The following is an 18,533-nucleotide window of genomic DNA, read 5'->3' as shown; positions in this document are numbered from 1 at the left end:
ACGAGCCCGGTCTGCAGCAGGATGTGTGGCGCGGCGCGCCGAGTGCAGAGCAGCGCGCGCCGCCTGGGCCGGGCTGGGCCCGCCCGGCGGCGGGCCGCGCTGTTGTCGCGGACGTGAGCGCCCCCTGGCGGGTGGTCGGAGGCGGCGCGGTGGACGTGTGTCCGGTTGGCCAGTGCACATTGCGAGTGGCTGGCTGGCGGTCGGCGGCGAGACGGGAGAGGAGGTATGTGTCGCGGGCGCCTTTGCTGCGCTGCGTCGTTGCGTGCCTGGGCGTGCGCCTGTCGACTGTGTGTGACTGTGTTGGGCGTTGTGCCACGTACGTGTGTGCTCGGCCGAAGGCGTCGGAAGAAAAAGAGAGAGAGAGACGGGCGGGAAAGTGGGTCGGTGTGCGTGCGTCGCCCGTGATGCGATGATGTCGCGTCATGTCATGTCATGTCTTTGCGAAACGGCTGCCGAGAGGTGTGTGGTGGCGAGCGGGAATGTGCGTTTGGTGGTTGCCGGCCGGCCGGCAGTTGTTGGTGGTTCCTCCTGTGTGGTTGTTTGTGCTGCTTTGATGGCAACGTGGAAGGACGCCGGTTTTTCCGTGCCTTGCGTGTGGTTGTGTCGACGGTGACTGGTTGGGGGTGTGCGCCGATGCACGTGCCATGTTGTTATGTTTGGGTCGTGAGTGTGTTTTTGGCTGTGTTGTTGTGTACGGGAAGGGGGAGAGAGGAGGAGGCGGCGGCGGCGGCGGCGGCGGCGGGGGTGATAGTGCGTGCAGTAGTGCCGTTGCGACGGGCGTCGGGTGGAGCCGTGCGTAGTGGCGGAAAGGTGTAGGTTGCGGGAAGCGAGCCCGTCGCGTGTCGTCGTCGACGACGGGGTCGCGTGCGCTGTGAATCGAGAGTGGCGGGAAAGGGGCAGCGTGCCGCTGTGTCGTGGTCGTTAGCAGAGGCCTGTGTGCCTGTCCGTTTGTTTTCTGTCGGACGCTTGGTGCGAGGTGTTTGTTTTGTTTTGTTGCCGCCGCCGCGGTTGTTTTTGTTTGTCGGCTGTGCTGTGTCGGTGGGTCGGCGAGCTGTTTTGCGGTGCGTGAATGTGTTGGTGCAAAAGTGGCGGCGGCGTCATGGCTGCGACCGCGACGAGCCGCGGGCGCGCCATTGATGATGTTGAACACAGAGCGGCTGTGTGCAATGGGAGGCCTTGTGTACGGGTAGCGGTGTTGTCGTACGTGCATCCGGCCCGGTGCGGAAAGCGCCGTTGCGGTTGCGGGTTGCCTCTGGTCGCGACGTGTGGTGCTCGGCTTTGTGGGTTTTTTTGGTGCCCCTTTGGCCGGTGGGTGGTGTTTGTTGTTTTGTGTGTGTGTGTGTGTGTGTGTGTGTGGTCGGTCTCTTTGGCGCTCGGTATATATCTGCCTCCTGCTCGGTCTTGTTGTCGACGTCGTCTGTAGTTTTTTGCGGCTTGCCGACGACCGACCGACCGAACTACTACCTACCTGTGACAGCTACGTGTGGCGCCCGAAGGTGAACGTAACGTGACCTCGGCGCCCTTAGCCTAACCTAAGATGTCCGGCCGTAAGGTAGGTGCGGCCACCTGACGCCTCACGTCCGAACGCTTAACCTAACTTTGACGCCTAACCTAACTTTAACCCTTAACCTAACCCACGTCCACCTAACGTAACCTAACCTAACCCAAGCGACGCCAACCCTAACCTAAGGTGTTGTACACTGCGAATGTCGAAGGCATGTTATAGTCTTAGGTGGAGAGCACTACACGCAACAAGCGGCTACACGGGTAGCAGGGGTTGTGTGGCGTGGGCTGGGCGGTTTTGTTAGGTTAGATGGCCTTGGGCAAGTACAGAAAGGGGGCAACAGCAGCCTCAACGGGTGCGGGGACCAAGCAGCAATCGGTATAATCGGTATCGTTTGTTAATTGTCAACTGTCGAAGCTGCGTTGGTACAGTACCGGAACCGCAAGCGCTGACAGAGAAAGCACCGAAGCTCTGCAATCGTGATAAGGTACAGAAAGCTGGCTGACGCCAGGGATAAATTCTGCCGAAATTGTCACAAAGGTACAGACGGTGTTTTAGAAAGGCTCGATTGCATGCAACCGGTGGTGGTGTGTTCGTCGCTGTTTGAGTAGTAGTTTTGATCCTGTAGTGAAGTAGAGGTGGATGGTTCCTGTGAAATATTGTGGGTGGAGGTTACACCCAACAACCGAGCTAGGTTTAATAATAATTGGCTCCTTTGACCGACCTCCCGACGCAGCAGCATTAGTGGCAGAACAACGGAGAGACGGATTTTGGAAACACATTTCACATACATTTTCCTCAGCATGTTAGGGTCTTAGGTGGAGATTTCAATTTACCCGATATAGACTGGGACACTCAGATGATGTTCAGGACGGGTGGTAGGGGGACAGAGAGCATCGAGTGACATTATACTGAGTGCACTGTCCGAAAATCACCTCGAGCAAAATGAACAGAGAACCGACTCGTGGAGATAACATCGTGGACCTACGGATGACAAACAGACCCGAACGTGTTTCGACTCTGTATGTGCAGAACAGGGACGCAGTGATCATAAGGCCGTTGCAGGGAGGACGGTGTATCTATCTGTTTTGGCTAGCAAGAGTAATAGAAGGCAGATTTGCAGACGACCCGACAGATGAAAAGGCAAATGCCTGTTCCGACACTGACAATGTTGAGTGTTCATGGAGAAAGTGCAAGGCAATGGTAAAAATGCGTTTTTAGACAGGTACGTGCCGAGTGTCGAACTGTGAGGGATGGGAAAAAAAACCCACCGTGGTATACTACAACAACAACGTTAGGAAACTGTTGCGAAAGCAAAGAGAGCTTCACCCAAAGTTTAAACGCAGCCAAAACCTCCGAGACAAACAGAAGCTAAACGATGTCCAAAGTGTGAGCGTAAGGAGGGCTATGCAGTGAATTCGAAAGTAGAACAAACCCTATGTACCGACGTTGACAGAAAATGCTAGGACGTTCCGGTCTTGCGTTGAATCAGTAAGTGGCTCGAAACAGCATATCCAGACACTCCGGCATGGTGATGGCATTGAAACAGAGGATGACACGCGTAAAGCTGTGAAATACCTAAACACCTGTTTCCAAAGCTGTTTCACAGAGGACGGACCGCACTGCAGTTCCGTCTCTAAATGCTCGCACGAACGAGAAACCGGCTGACATCGAAATAAGTGTCCAAGGAGGAATGGGAAAGTCCGCCGGACCCGACGGGATTACCAATTCGCGATTCCTACACAGGGTACGCGAAACAACCTGCCCCCCTTCTAACAGCCGTGTACCGCAAGTCTCTGGAGAGGAAGGGAGGGTTCCAAATGATTGGAAAAGAGCACAGGTAGTCCCAGTCGTCGAGCAGATGCGCAAAAACCATAGACCCATATCTCTGACGTCGATGTGTTGTAGAACATGTTGTTTGCTCGAGTATCATGTCGTTTGTGGAAACTCCAGAGTCTACTATGTAGGAATCCATGTTGGATTCCGGAAACAGCGATCGTGTGTGAGACCCCCAGCTCGCTTTATTTGCGCATGAGACCCAGAAAATATGAGATACAGGCTCCCAGGTGGATGCCATTGTCGTTGACGTCCGGAAGGCGTTCGATACAGCTCCGCACCGTCGCCTGATAAACGACGTAAGAGTCTACAGAATATCAGACCAACTGTGTGGCTGGATTGACGAGATGTTAGCAGACGGAACACAGCATGTTGTTATCAATGGAGAGACAGACGTCTACAGACGTTAAAGTAACCCCTGGCGTGCCACGGGGGAGTGTTATGGGACCATTGCTTTTCACAATTCATATCATATAAATGAGCTAGTAGATAGTGCCGGACGTTCCATGCGTCGTTTCGCGGATGATGTGCTGTATGTAGTATACAGAGAGGTTGCAGGACGATCGGCAGCGGATAGGCACCCGGTGCAGGGAGTGGCAACTGTCCCCTTAACATAGACAAATGTGATGTATTGCGAATATACAGAAAGAAGGATCGTTTATTGTATGATTGATTATATGATAGCGGGACAAACACTGGTAGCTGTGACGTCTGTAAAATATGTATCTGGGAGTATGCGTGCGGAATGATTTGGAAGTGGAATGATGATCAGATAAAAGTAATTGTTGGTAAGGCGGGTACCAGGTTGAGATGCACTGGGAGAATGCTTAGCAAAAATGTAGTCCATCAACAAAGGAGGTGGCTTACAAAAACACGCGTTCGACCGACCCATACGTGAGTGTTGCCCACCAGTGTGGGATGCGTAGCAGGTCGGGTTGACGGAGGAGATAGAGAAAGGTCCAACGTTTCGTCACAGGGTTATGTGGTAACCGTGATAGTTAAGTGGCAGACTCTGCAAGGGAGGCGCTCTCTGCATCGCGGTGTAGCTTGCTCGCCAGGTTTTCGAGAGGGTGCGTTTCCGGATGAGGTATCGAATATATTGCTTCCCCGTACGTATATACCTCCCGAGGAGATCCCGAATGTAGTAAAAGTAGAGAGATTCGAGCGCGCACGGAGGCTTTCAGACAGTCGTTGTTCCCGCGAACCATACGCGACTGGAACGGCAAAGGGAGGCAATGACGACAGTGGCACGTAACGTAAAAAGTGCCCTCCGCCACACACCGTTGGGTGGCTTGCGGCGTATAAATGTAGGAGGTCGGCTGTCGTGTGTGCTTGGAGGCAGATTCGGTGTGTCTGTAGTTGCGGACGGCGGTCAGCCCCCCTCGCGTAAGCGGCGAGGGGCGGCGGCGCTCGGTTGGCCGGTGCCGATGTTGCGCAGGCGGCGCCCGTTTTGTTTGCGGCGGGCAATTTTGTGAGAAAGGGGCGCGAATGTTGGCGGGCGAGGTGGCCCGACGGCTGCGGGCCGATCGGGAAACGGTGGGAGTGGGGCGGCGGAGGTGCGTTTGCACGGCCGGCATCGCCGCACGCCTCCGCTTGTGTGGCTGTGGCGGCGGCCGCGCTGGCCGGGCTGGCGCGGCGACGGTGTGGCACTTTTGCCGAAGGTTTGGCCATTGTGGCGGGTCGTCGGCTGGGGCTGTGGGGGCGGCATGTGGGCGGGGGCGGCGATTCTCGGCGGGCCGAGCCAGGCTGTAGCGCGCGGTAGCTGCAGTTTGGCCGTGGTTTGCGGCGCTGCCGTGGCGACTGGTTGGCGACTGTGGTGTGGCCGTGTGTAGCCCCATCCTCGGTGGTTTGAACGGCGCGGGTGGTTGCGGCGCAGGTTTGGGGCTGGTCCGCACAGGCTGTCGGACGTTGGGCGGTAGCAAGCGCGGGAGGCGCGGCGCGGCGGCGCGCAGAGTGGCGGCCGCTCTCTCGGCCGTCCGCGCCCGCCCGCGACACTGGCTGGGCCTGGCGGCGCGGCGGCTATTCTCTGCCGCCGTGCTTGCCGCCTGCCGCTCTCGCTCTCGCTCTCGTGTGTGTACGCGCGTCGTCGAAATAATGGCAGATCAGGCGGCTACGAACGAGACTGCTGCGGCACCCGCCGCCACCGGCACGACGAAGAAGGCCAAGTCTGCGGCGTCTGCGAAGAAGCCGCGCGCCAAGCCTGCGCACCCGCGCACCTCTGAGATGGTGACGGCCGCCATCAAGAGTCTGAAGGAGCGCGGCGGCTCGTCGCTGCAGGCGATCAAGAAGTACATTGCCGCGCACTACAAGCTGGACGCGGAGAAGCTGGCGCCCTTTATCAAGAAGTACCTCAAGTCGGCCGTCGTGGCTGGCGAGCTGGTGCAGACGAAGGGGAAGGGCGCGTCCGGCTCTTTCAAGCTTGCCGGCGCCGGCGGCGGGGCGGCCGAGGGCGGCAAGGCCCGTGCCGGCGGTGCGAAGAAGAAGCGCGCCGCTCCGGCCAGCAAGGAGAAGAAGGGCGCCCGTGCGGCCGGCGCAAAGAAGGCTGGTGGCGTGAAGGCGGCGACCGGTCGGAAGGCGGGCGCCGCCAAGAAGGCGTCTGCGGCGTCGGCGGCTCCCGCGGGTGCGAAGAAGGCGGCTGCGGCCAAGCCGGCCAAGGCCAAGTCGCCGTCGAAGGCGAAGAAGGCCGCGAAGGTTCCGACGAAGAAGCCGAAGGCGCCGCGCCCGAAGAAGGCGACGACGCCGTCTAAGGCGAAGGCTTCGCCCAAGAAGAAGAAGTGAAGTTAAAGTAAAGAAAGGAAAGGGGAAGGAAGGGAAGGGCTGGCGCTTGACCCCGTCGTCCCCCACCCCCCTCCCCCGCGTCGTCTAGTGGCGCGCGATGGCACGGCTGCGCGCGGCCCAAAACGGCCCTTCTCAGGGCCATCAGAGGACGTCGGGAAGGCGTTGATTGTCGTGCTTGGCGCGTTGTGTTGTCTTGTTTGGGTGGCCGTGCGTGCATGCGCCGGGGTGTGTGTGTGTGTGTGTGTGTGTGGGGTTGGTTGGTGTTTGTGTGGCGTTTCTGTATGACCCTTGTGGGTACTGTGTGCGTGCCGTGGTGGTTGGATTGTGGGGCCGGTGGCGGTAGGCGGCGGCGCGCGGTAGCGGAGCGGTTGTGGCCGTTTTGTTTTGTGTTTTGTATTTTGTGCGGCGGCCGACGGTTGGTTTCTCATGTTTCTGGAGACTCTGTTTGTTTGCTTGCTTTGCGGATGGCGCGTCTTGTTTGTTATGTGTGTGTCCTCTCTGTGTGAAAGGGGGACGGGGACGTTGAGACGTGGAAGTGGCCGGCGGGAATTGGGAAGGCGCGGTGGCGCCTCGGAGACGGCGGCGGCCAGCCACCCGTGGTGACGTCGTCCGGCTGTTTGTTTGTGTGTATTTGAAGGGGTGGGGTGGGATGACGTCGATTGTGATTGTTGGCGAGAGCGGCTGTGTACGGGAGGGAGGGTGGGGAATTGTGGTGGTTGTTTTAACGGGGCTAGAGAGAGAGGCTGGGCGGCAAGACCGACAAAAGTTTTGCTCGCGACGGAGAGATGTTAGTGGCCCTGAAAAGGGCCGTTTTTTTTGTGTTGCGCGCGTGCGGTGCCGTGCCGCGGCTAAGCGGTTTAGGCGCGCTCGCCGCGGATGCGGCGCGCGAGCTGGATGTCCTTGGGCATGATGGTGACGCGCTTGGCGTGGATTGCGCACAGGTTGGTGTCTTCGAAGAGGCCGACGAGGTAGGCCTCGCTGGCCTCCTGCAGGGCCATGACTGCGGAGCTCTGGAAGCGCAGGTCGGTCTTGAAGTCCTGGGCGATCTCGCGCACTAGGCGCTGGAACGGCAGCTTGCGGATGAGCAGCTCTGTGCTCTTCTGGTAGCGCCTGATTTCTCGCAGGGCGACGGTGCCCGGCCTGTAGCGGTGGGGCTTCTTGACGCCGCCGGTGGCGGGCGCGCTCTTCCTCGCCGCCTTGGTGGCGAGCTGTTTGCGCGGCGCCTTTCCGCCGGTGGACTTGCGGGCCGTTTGCTTTGTGCGGGCCATAGCGGTTAGCGGTGCGTGCGGTAGCGAAGCGTCCGGTGCTGCCTTGACAACGGGCCCGCGCACTGCACTGCACTTTACTAGCGAGCAATCCTATGCTCGTGAAGATGCAGGGTGAGCATCTAGGTGCTATTCCTGCTGATACTGACTTGCTGGTACGGGAGGGTACTGGCTTAATTCGGGCTGGCCTGTCGGATGCGTAGCATCCATTGGTTGTCGGAATCTAAGCTTGTCCAAGTAATCTCGATTACGTAGACAGTACTGGATCATTTCCTCCTTGGTGAGGTTCTCTCCTAGCTTTCCGAGCTCCTGGAGTTCCAGGTAAGCTGGGTGTTGTTCTGCTTCCGGACGAGGTTCCCCGCCCGCCGCGCCCCGGGCTGAGACCGCAAAGATGTGTTCCCAGTCCGTGGGCGTGAAGACGGGGTGCTGATTGATGGTATTCAGGTCCTTCCTCGATACCAGTCCTCTGAGGGCCTTGTTAGTCCTGACTGGTCCGTAGGGCTGGTGAGGAAGGGCCGGTTTCGTCCTGTCGGATGGTGTAAACGGGTAGGGGTTATCCAGGTGTGGGTAAGTCCCATCCCGAAGAGACGCGGCGACCTTCTGCAGCACAGGCTGAACGCTGTGCTCCGTTGGGAGCGGCAGGCATTCAGTCTCCGCCGCAGCAAGTGGGGGTGTCTCAGTGTGCGTCTCCTCGTCTTGTGCCCGCGGCTCGACCTCCCCATCAGGAGGGAGAGTAGGCTGCTCCACCTCGAAGTCCATGGGAGCCTCCACGCCGCCCGTCACGTAAACTGGCGGCGCGGGTGGCTCCGTCTGGGTGGAGGCGTCGACCCCTGCTGGCCGACTCGCAGTGGGGTTGGCGGTGGGGGTGGACGTCTTCTTGAGGACCCGCAGCTCCTCACGCAGCTGTTGCAGCTGGCGGTGAACAGCCACGAGTTCCTCCTTCATGGCGGCCCTCTCGGCCGCAAGGGCGGCGTGGAAGGCGGCCAGTGTGTCATCTGTGGTGGCTTCGCGACGGCACGGTCCACCTCTCCCGCGGGAGCGGGTTGGTGGGACGTCCGTCTCGACGCCAGGCACCTCTGCAGGTACCTCAGCAGGGCGTGGGGCGACCAACTTGCCTCTGTAGCCCCGCACGTAGGCGCAGCTGCGCGCGTTTGCGGCGTGGGCACCGCCGCAGTTCACGCACTTGGCAGCCGCACCGCGGGGCTTGGTGCAGTTGCGTGTGTCGTGTGCCTCAGCACACTTCAGACACGCCAGACTGCCCCTGCACACTTTGGCAATGTGCCCCAGCCTTTGGCACCGAAAGCATTGCTGCTCGGTGCGCGGTTTCTTCTTGTGTCGTCTGCGTCCGTGGTCCTTGCCGATCACCTCGGCCAGGAACTCCAGTGCGGCCGCAAACTTGCTTCCGTTCCTGCGTCCGCGTCCAGCCATGTCGGATGCGTAAACGTGTGAAGATGCGTGCGCGCCGGCGTCTTGCTGTGCGCTCGACAACCACGGGACGGTGCGGTAGCGAAGCGTCCGGTGCTGCCTTGACAACGGGACAACGACAACGCGGGCCCGTGCTGCGCTTATATGCCCTCGGTGCGCGTGGTGGGGGGAGGGCGGGCCAGAGTCTATATAGGGGGGCGGCGCGCGCTCACGGCGCACCGTAGCCGACTCGCTAGCGCCGGGTGAGGAGCTGCCGCTTGTGCTTTTTTTGTTGCTTGAGGAGGAGGAAGAATGACAGGCCGCGGCAAGGGAGGAAAGGGGCTGGGCAAGGGTGGCGCCAAGCGGCACCGCAAGGTGTTGCGCGACAACATCCAGGGCATCACGAAGCCCGCCATCCGCCGCCTGGCTCGCAGGGGCGGCGTGAAGCGCATCTCTGGTCTGATCTACGAGGAGACCCGCGGAGTGCTGAAGGTGTTCCTGGAGAACGTGATCCGCGACGCGGTGACGTACACTGAGCACGCCAAGCGCAAGACTGTGACGGCCATGGACGTGGTGTACGCCCTGAAGAGGCAGGGGCGCACCCTGTACGGTTTCGGCGGTTAGGCAGGCAGCCGGTGTGCTGTGCTGTGGCCTTCCCGCGGCCGTGCCGTTGCCCGTGCTTGGTGGGAGAGACGAAAAACGGCCCTTTTCAGGGCCACCACACTGTTCGGAAATTGAAAAGTGCGAAAGGGTCTGTGTTGCCTGCCTGCCTCTGTGTGTGTGTGTTTGTTGTTGTTGTTGTTGTTGTTGTGCGCCTCTGTTGCTTTGCGTGCGTGCGTTCCGTTTGGAGTTTCGACGTGACGTGTGTGATGATGGATGCGGGAGGGCGCGGCTGAGTCCGGTGTGTGCGTGGTTTGTTTGTGGCGCGGGCCGGATCATCGATCGGATCAGCTGTTTGGTTTGGTTTGGTTTGTCCTGTGCCTGTGTGTTTGGAGAGCGCGCGCGGCGGCCCGCGTGTCGTCCGTCGTCGGGCCGTTACGCGCTCTTTTAATTATGAACATATTAACAATGATCACATCACATTATTGGTGTATTGATGTCGTTGTCGTTGTTTGGAACGCGACTGTGCGTGCGTGGAGGGGTGCAGAAAAAATGTGTGTGTGTTCGGCCACACGGGCTGTGGACAAGATGGCGGACGTGCGCCGGCGCTGTGGACGTTGTTGTAAAGTGCGGCGAGGACGACGGAAACTTTGCTTTGGACGTAGGTTTGTGTGGTGGCCCTGAAAAGGGCCGATTGTTGTGAGGCGAGCCGGCAAGGCAAAGGCGCGTTTGCGTTTGCGTGCAGGGAGCACGCAAGCGCAGCGCCGCGGTCCCTGTTTAGGCCTTCTTCTCGGTCTTCTTTGGCAGCAGGACGGCCTGGATGTTGGGCAGGACACCACCCTGTGCGATGGTGACGCCCGACAAGAGCTTGTTGAGCTCCTCGTCGTTGCGGATGGCGAGCTGCAGGTGGCGCGGGATGATGCGCGTCTTCTTGTTGTCGCGGGCCGCGTTTCCGGCCAGCTCGAGCACCTCAGCCGCGAGGTACTCCATGACGGCGGCGAGGTAGACGGGCGCCCCGGCGCCGACGCGCTCGGCGTAGTTTCCCTTGCGCAGGAGGCGGTGGATTCTGCCGACCGGGAACTGGAGCCCAGCCCTGCTTGAGCGGGACTTTGACTTGCCCTTGACTTTGCCTCCCTTTCCGCGTCCGGACATGGCGTTTGGCTAGTGGCGTAAGCGCTAAACACGTAACCGTAACGGTGCGAGCCGCAGCGAGTCGAGCAGCGGAGTGCGTGCGTGTGCCGGCGGCGGCGGGGTGGGGGTCCCTTTATGGGCTCGGGTGCGGCGGCCGGTTGCGCGCGCGCCCCATTGGTCGGCGGCCGCAACAGGGCGAGCTGGTAAAGGTGCGGTGTTGCGGTAGCGGCGGGTGCCACTGTGTGGGGAGACGCTGACTAGAGCGGAGCGCTTGCTGCCTGTTGTTGTACGTTCGAGATGCCGCCCAAGACTAGCGGGAAGGCCGCCAAGAAGGCCGGCAAGGCGCAGAAGAACATTTCGAAGGGCGACAAGAAGAAGAAGCGCAAGAGGAAGGAGAGCTATGCCATCTACATCTACAAGGTGCTGAAGCAGGTGCACCCCGACACGGGCATCTCGTCGAAGGCGATGAGCATCATGAACAGCTTCGTGAACGACATTTTCGAGCGCATTGCGGCCGAGGCGTCTCGCCTGGCGCACTACAACAAGCGCTCGACCATCACGTCCCGCGAGATCCAGACGGCTGTGCGGCTCTTGCTGCCTGGCGAGCTGGCCAAGCACGCCGTGAGCGAGGGCACGAAGGCGGTGACCAAGTACACGAGCTCCAAGTAAGGAGGAGGTTGTTACTTCGGCTCTTGGAAGGAAGGAAGGAAGGAAGGAAGGAAGGAAGGAAGGAAGCTCCCTCCGTTGCGAGAGCGGCAAAACGGCCCTTTTCAGGGCCACCAAATTGCCTTTGCGGGAAGAGCGGAATTGTTTGTGTGTGTGTGAGTGAGTGAGTGAGTGAGTGAGTGAGAGGGGCGGCATAGCTACCCGGTTTGGTTGGTTGCGAGGCAGCTGGTGGTGCTGCTGTGCCGTGGTGGTGTGGTCTCGAATGTGGTTGTGGTTGTGGTTACTGGGGTACGGCCGCGAGGGTTTGGTTGCCGCCGGTGTGACGTGGAATGCGTGCACGAGTCTTGGCGTGGTTGTTTGTCGACACACAGATAGATCGATAGGAGGTGTTGGTGCTGTCTGTGGCGCTGATTCATGTCTTTGTCTCCGTCTGCCCGGTTAGTCACGTGACTGCAATTGAAAGTCCTCGCGATTGATTGATTGTTGGATGTCACCGTTACGGCCGTCTGTTGTCACATCATACATGATGGCGAGGGTGAAATGTTGTGTTGCCGTCGACTATTCCCTTTGCTGTACGGCGCGTTGGTGTGTGTGTGTTGGTGACGTTTTAAATGGACGTGTCGTACTATCATCCATTACGAAGTCGCCAAGAAATGTACGGGCGGGTGGGGTAGGCGACACGCACGGTGGTGTACCTATTTGGCCCTTGATTTGATGATAGCCGTTTCTGCAGTTTGACTGATGATTGATTGGACTGTTGTGCGCACGCACGTCATTCACGGTGCACGTGTGTTCGGTTGAGTACAGTAAGCGTGAGGCTAGACGACGACGGTCGTTGTTTGTTGTTATGGGCGTACACGCGTTTCGTTGGTCTGTGTCCCCCGGTGTGAAATGGCAGGTGTGTCGGTGATGTGATCCGATCCGGCGGCTCTGAGTAACTGTCAATATCGGCGCGGTACACCGGCGTCATGGCAACGTGTCGGTGTTCACACCAGTCGCACTGTGGCACCGTCGGCGCCGCGAACGGTGACGAAAGGCTGACCTTTGATCGGTCGAGTGTCGTGTCTGGGCAGAACGTGTGGAATGAGCAAAACTGTTGGGGACGGAAACAATGGTGGAGGAGGGGAACGGAAAGTAATAAAACAAACAAAATGGAGAAGCAATCACCGGAAAACGAAGCAGGGAAAAACGGAGAGGCGCTGTCTATAGCAACGGAACGTTCCCGTGCATTGCAGCCGCACTGAAAGGCGTTTACGGCGCGGCTGCAGGTGTCGGCCGTGGTGACGGCTGAATTGCATTGCCTTCCCGGATGAAACGTTCGCCGACATGGCTCGGAGGAGGAATCTATGAGAATGCGTTGCCCTTGCCTGCCGTTTCGTGTGCCCTCCTGTTGTGTACGCTGTTGTTGTCCGGTGTAGCGAAGGGTGTGTATGTAGGGGTGTGTGTGTGTTTAGTGGGGAATTGGAAGGTCGATAGCTGCCGTCACGGTCAAGATAACGCAGTCAAAGGTGTCGCGAAAAAGTGTGTTAGCCGTGGTTGGTTGGTTCGTGTGTTTTAAAGAGAATGGACGAGAGAGAGAAAGTAGGTGGAGAGTGCGTTGCGTGTTGCCTAACTGCGTCCGCGAATATGGCAGTAGTTGGTGGTGGGCGTGCCCTTGCATGTGGCCCGGAAGGCGTGTCCGTTTCGCGGTAGTGGCACCGCTGCTGGCATATTCGGGAGATGGGAGGGGCGCGAAAGGAGAAAGGAGACGCGGAGGCTTTTAAAGACGGGGAGGGCGCGTGTGGGTGGCTCGCGCTGCGCTCGGCGGTTGTGTTTGTGCAACAAATGTGTTGCCGGGAGGGGACCGTTGTTGTGGTGCGGTTGTAGCCTCAGACGCGGCCGGCAGTGAACGTGAGACGACGGATGCGGGCCGGGGCGGCGCATGTCGCCGGTGCCATGCCTTTTAAGAGCCGCGTGGTCGGGGGTGTGCGCACCGTGTGTCGTGTTGCGAGACAGCATCATTTGTGCTGCGTGGCGTGGCGTGGCGTGGGGGCGAGGAGAGCGAGCCGCGCGGTGTGCTTGTGCGCCGGAGAATGGCACACTGCGCCTGCCCGTTGAGGAGGCCGATGGCCGTGGTGTGGTGGAAATGGAGCGCGTCGGACGTGCACCAATGAGAAAGAGAAACAAAGCGGCGACAACGAACGAAAGGGGGAGGGAGGCCATTGTGTCACATGCGGCGGTGGGAGGAAAAAAAAAAAAACAAACAAACAAACAAACAAGAAACGAAGACGTAAGAAAGAGGAGAAACAACAAAGAGAATGAGTCGTGCGTTCGCGAGGGGGGGTGCGCGTGTAACTCCGGTACGCGCAGTGCCGGAGCCCAACGGCTGTGTCGTCGACGCCAGTGCTTGTCGGCCGAATGGGTGCGGGAATAGAGGCAGCGTCGGCACGGAGAAGCAAGCAAGAAGGAAGGACGCACGCGCGCTGCGGCGTTTGGCGCGGTTTGCGGCTGGCGCCTTTGGTGGCAACGGCCGGGACAAGCAGCGGTGTATGGTGGTGTGCGGGGCGGACAGGGGCGGCGGCGGTGGTGGACTGGGAGGAGGCGAGGCGGCGCCGACGGTGGCGTGTGGTACGGCGAAAACGGGACGGACGGACGGCGGATGTTGGAGAGGCGCCGCGCACGCAGACACATGGAAGGAAGGAAGGAACGAACGCAAGGGAACAAATGGAGGGGGCGAATGTGGAGATGCGGGCAGGCGGTGGTGTTTGTGGGCATGTGGTGGGGAGAAGGGCGGGGGCGGGAGGACAGAGGCGAGGCGACTGCGTGCTTGCTCGCTCGCTCGCGTGTCTTTTGTTTTTGTGTTTGTTTTTCCATCGTTTGGTCGCCTTGGAGCCTGTCGGTCCCGTCCGTGTGTGGCCACGCTTCGGGTGCGTGTATGTTTGTACGTTTCGTTTGTTCGTCTTCTGCAGCAGAGGCGGTGCGCGGCAGTGGGAACGCCTGCCTGGCGGCTGGGACGGCCAGCAAATGCGGTTGGATGGGCGGCCACAGCACCGCACCTGTGCCCAAGGAGGCGACGCTGGCGGCGGGGCCCCCTCGGATGCGGCCGGCTGGGGGCTGTGTGCGCTGCCGCTGCCGCTGCCGCCGCCGCCGCCGCCGCCGCCGCCGCCGCCGCCGCCGCCGGTGCTGGTGCTGGTGCTGGTGCAGCAGCAACAACGACGAACAACGAGTAAGCAAGAAGAGGACGAAGCGGATGGCTGGTGGGTGAGTGCATTTATTTAGGCGGTCGACAAGGCAGTGCGTGATGTGGCGTTGTGACGGGGGTTTGCTCACGTGGCCTCGTTTGTGTTGATGCGCAGGAAGATGAGATGCGGGCAGACGCAGACGCGTACAGAGAGACGAGCCCGGTCTGCAGCAGGATGTGTGGCGCGGCGCGCCGAGTGCAGAGCAGCGCGCGCCGCCTGGGCCGGGCTGGGCCCGCCCGGCGGCGGGCCGCGCTGTTGTCGCGGACGTGAGCGCCCCCTGGCGGGTGGTCGGAGGCGGCGCGGTGGACGTGTGTCCGGTTGGCCAGTGCACATTGCGAGTGGCTGGCTGGCGGTCGGCGGCGAGACGGGAGAGGAGGTATGTGTCGCGGGCGCCTTTGCTGCGCTGCGTCGTTGCGTGCCTGGGCGTGCGCCTGTCGACTGTGTGTGACTGTGTTGGGCGTTGTGCCACGTACGTGTGTGCTCGGCCGAAGGCGTCGGAAGAAAAAGAGAGAGAGAGACGGGCGGGAAAGTGGGTCGGTGTGCGTGCGTCGCCCGTGATGCGATGATGTCGCGTCATGTCATGTCATGTCTTTGCGAAACGGCTGCCGAGAGGTGTGTGGTGGCGAGCGGGAATGTGCGTTTGGTGGTTGCCGGCCGGCCGGCAGTTGTTGGTGGTTCCTCCTGTGTGGTTGTTTGTGCTGCTTTGATGGCAACGTGGAAGGACGCCGGTTTTTCCGTGCCTTGCGTGTGGTTGTGTCGACGGTGACTGGTTGGGGGTGTGCGCCGATGCACGTGCCATGTTGTTATGTTTGGGTCGTGAGTGTGTTTTTGGCTGTGTTGTTGTGTACGGGAAGGGGGAGAGAGGAGGAGGCGGCGGCGGCGGCGGCGGCGGCGGGGGTGATAGTGCGTGCAGTAGTGCCGTTGCGACGGGCGTCGGGTGGAGCCGTGCGTAGTGGCGGAAAGGTGTAGGTTGCGGGAAGCGAGCCCGTCGCGTGTCGTCGTCGACGACGGGGTCGCGTGCGCTGTGAATCGAGAGTGGCGGGAAAGGGGCAGCGTGCCGCTGTGTCGTGGTCGTTAGCAGAGGCCTGTGTGCCTGTCCGTTTGTTTTCTGTCGGACGCTTGGTGCGAGGTGTTTGTTTTGTTTTGTTGCCGCCGCCGCGGTTGTTTTTGTTTGTCGGCTGTGCTGTGTCGGTGGGTCGGCGAGCTGTTTTGCGGTGCGTGAATGTGTTGGTGCAAAAGTGGCGGCGGCGTCATGGCTGCGACCGCGACGAGCCGCGGGCGCGCCATTGATGATGTTGAACACAGAGCGGCTGTGTGCAATGGGAGGCCTTGTGTACGGGTAGCGGTGTTGTCGTACGTGCATCCGGCCCGGTGCGGAAAGCGCCGTTGCGGTTGCGGGTTGCCTCTGGTCGCGACGTGTGGTGCTCGGCTTTGTGGGTTTTTTTGGTGCCCCTTTGGCCGGTGGGTGGTGTTTGTTGTTTTGTGTGTGTGTGTGTGTGTGTGTGTGTGGTCGGTCTCTTTGGCGCTCGGTATATATCTGCCTCCTGCTCGGTCTTGTTGTCGACGTCGTCTGTAGTTTTTTGCGGCTTGCCGACGACCGACCGACCGAACTACTACCTACCTGTGACAGCTACGTGTGGCGCCCGAAGGTGAACGTAACGTGACCTCGGCGCCCTTAGCCTAACCTAAGATGTCCGGCCGTAAGGTAGGTGCGGCCACCTGACGCCTCACGTCCGAACGCTTAACCTAACTTTGACGCCTAACCTAACTTTAACCCTTAACCTAACCCACGTCCACCTAACGTAACCTAACCTAACCCAAGCGACGCCAACCCTAACCTAAGGTGTTGTACACTGCGAATGTCGAAGGCATGTTATAGTCTTAGGTGGAGAGCACTACACGCAACAAGCGGCTACACGGGTAGCAGGGGTTGTGTGGCGTGGGCTGGGCGGTTTTGTTAGGTTAGATGGCCTTGGGCAAGTACAGAAAGGGGGCAACAGCAGCCTCAACGGGTGCGGGGACCAAGCAGCAATCGGTATCGTTTGTTAATTGTCAACTGTCGAAGCTGCGTTGGTACAGTACCGGAACCGCAAGCGCTGACAGAGAAAGCACCGAAGCTCTGCAATCGTGATAAGGTACAGAAAGCTGGCTGACGCCAGGGATAAATTCTGCCGAAATTGTCACAAAGGTACAGACGGTGTTTTAGAAAGGCTCGATTGCATGCAACCGGTGGTGGTGTGTTCGTCGCTGTTTGAGTAGTAGTTTTGATCCTGTAGTGAAGTAGAGGTGGATGGTTCCTGTGAAATATTGTGGGTGGAGGTTACACCCAACAACCGAGCTAGGTTTAATAATAATTGGCTCCTTTGACCGACCTCCCGACGCAGCAGCATTAGTGGCAGAACAACGGAGAGACGGATTTTGGAAACACATTTCACATACATTTTCCTCAGCATGTTAGGGTCTTAGGTGGAGATTTCAATTTACCCGATATAGACTGGGACACTCAGATGATGTTCAGGACGGGTGGTAGGGGGACAGAGAGCATCGAGTGACATTATACTGAGTGCACTGTCCGAAAATCACCTCGAGCAAAATGAACAGAGAACCGACTCGTGGAGATAACATCGTGGACCTACGGATGACAAACAGACCCGAACGTGTTTCGACTCTGTATGTGCAGAACAGGGACGCAGTGATCATAAGGCCGTTGCAGGGAGGACGGTGTATCTATCTGTTTTGGCTAGCAAGAGTAATAGAAGGCAGATTTGCAGACGACCCGACAGATGAAAAGGCAAATGCCTGTTCCGACACTGACAATGTTGAGTGTTCATGGAGAAAGTGCAAGGCAATGGTAAAAATGCGTTTTTAGACAGGTACGTGCCGAGTGTCGAACTGTGAGGGATGGGAAAAAAAACCCACCGTGGTATACTACAACAACAACGTTAGGAAACTGTTGCGAAAGCAAAGAGAGCTTCACCCAAAGTTTAAACGCAGCCAAAACCTCCGAGACAAACAGAAGCTAAACGATGTCCAAAGTGTGAGCGTAAGGAGGGCTATGCGTGAAGCGTTCAGTGAATTCGAAAGTAGAACAAACCCTATGTACCGACGTTGACAGAAAATGCTAGGACGTTCCGGTCTTGCGTTGAATCAGTAAGTGGCTCGAAACAGCATATCCAGACACTCCGGCATGGTGATGGCATTGAAACAGAGGATGACACGCGTAAAGCTGTGAAATACCTAAACACCTGTTTCCAAAGCTGTTTCACAGAGGACGGACCGCACTGCAGTTCCGTCTCTAAATGCTCGCACGAACGAGAAACCGGCTGACATCGAAATAAGTGTCCAAGGAGGAATGGGAAAGTCCGCCGGACCCGACGGGATTACCAATTCGCGATTCCTACACAGGGTACGCGAAACAACCTGCCCCCCTTCTAACAGCCGTGTACCGCAAGTCTCTGGAGAGGAAGGGAGGGTTCCAAATGATTGGAAAAGAGCACAGGTAGTCCCAGTCGTCGAGCAGATGCGCAAAAACCATAGACCCATATCTCTGACGTCGATGTGTTGTAGAACATGTTGTTTGCTCGAGTATCATGTCGTTTGTGGAAACTCCAGAGTCTACTATGTAGGAATCCATGTTGGATTCCGGAAACAGCGATCGTGTGTGAGACCCCCAGCTCGCTTTATTTGCGCATGAGACCCAGAAAATATGAGATACAGGCTCCCAGGTGGATGCCATTGTCGTTGACGTCCGGAAGGCGTTCGATACAGCTCCGCACCGTCGCCTGATAAACGACGTAAGAGTCTACAGAATATCAGACCAACTGTGTGGCTGGATTGACGAGATGTTAGCAGACGGAACACAGCATGTTGTTATCAATGGAGAGACAGACGTCTACAGACGTTAAAGTAACCCCTGGCGTGCCACGGGGGAGTGTTATGGGACCATTGCTTTTCACAATTCATATCATATAAATGAGCTAGTAGATAGTGCCGGACGTTCCATGCGTCGTTTCGCGGATGATGTGCTGTATGTAGTATACAGAGAGGTTGCAGGACGATCGGCAGCGGATAGGCACCCGGTGCAGGGAGTGGCAACTGTCCCCTTAACATAGACAAATGTGATGTATT

At 58.7% G+C, this 18,533-nt stretch overlaps 2 protein-coding genes across 2 annotated transcripts; both read right to left on the bottom strand.

Moving 5' to 3' along the window:
- Positions 1-430: 430 nt before the first annotated feature.
- On the bottom strand, positions 431-1,210 carry LOC126232436 (uncharacterized). Its single transcript, XM_049942692.1, has one exon. The coding sequence runs from the start codon at positions 1,208-1,210 to the stop codon at positions 431-433; it is 780 nt and encodes a 259-aa protein (XP_049798649.1).
- A 13,778-nt stretch (positions 1,211-14,988) lies between these two features.
- LOC126232434 (uncharacterized) lies at positions 14,989-15,768 on the bottom strand. Its single transcript, XM_049942691.1, has one exon. It carries the CDS (start codon positions 15,766-15,768, stop codon positions 14,989-14,991), a length of 780 nt encoding a protein of 259 aa, XP_049798648.1.
- Positions 15,769-18,533: the final 2,765 nt, after the last annotated feature.

Source organism: Schistocerca nitens, unplaced genomic scaffold, assembly GCF_023898315.1.
Source record: "Schistocerca nitens isolate TAMUIC-IGC-003100 unplaced genomic scaffold, iqSchNite1.1 HiC_scaffold_515, whole genome shotgun sequence".
Classification (NCBI taxonomy): Eukaryota; Metazoa; Arthropoda; class Insecta; order Orthoptera; family Acrididae; genus Schistocerca; species Schistocerca nitens.
This window is presented reverse-complemented; position numbering and strand designations above follow the sequence as displayed.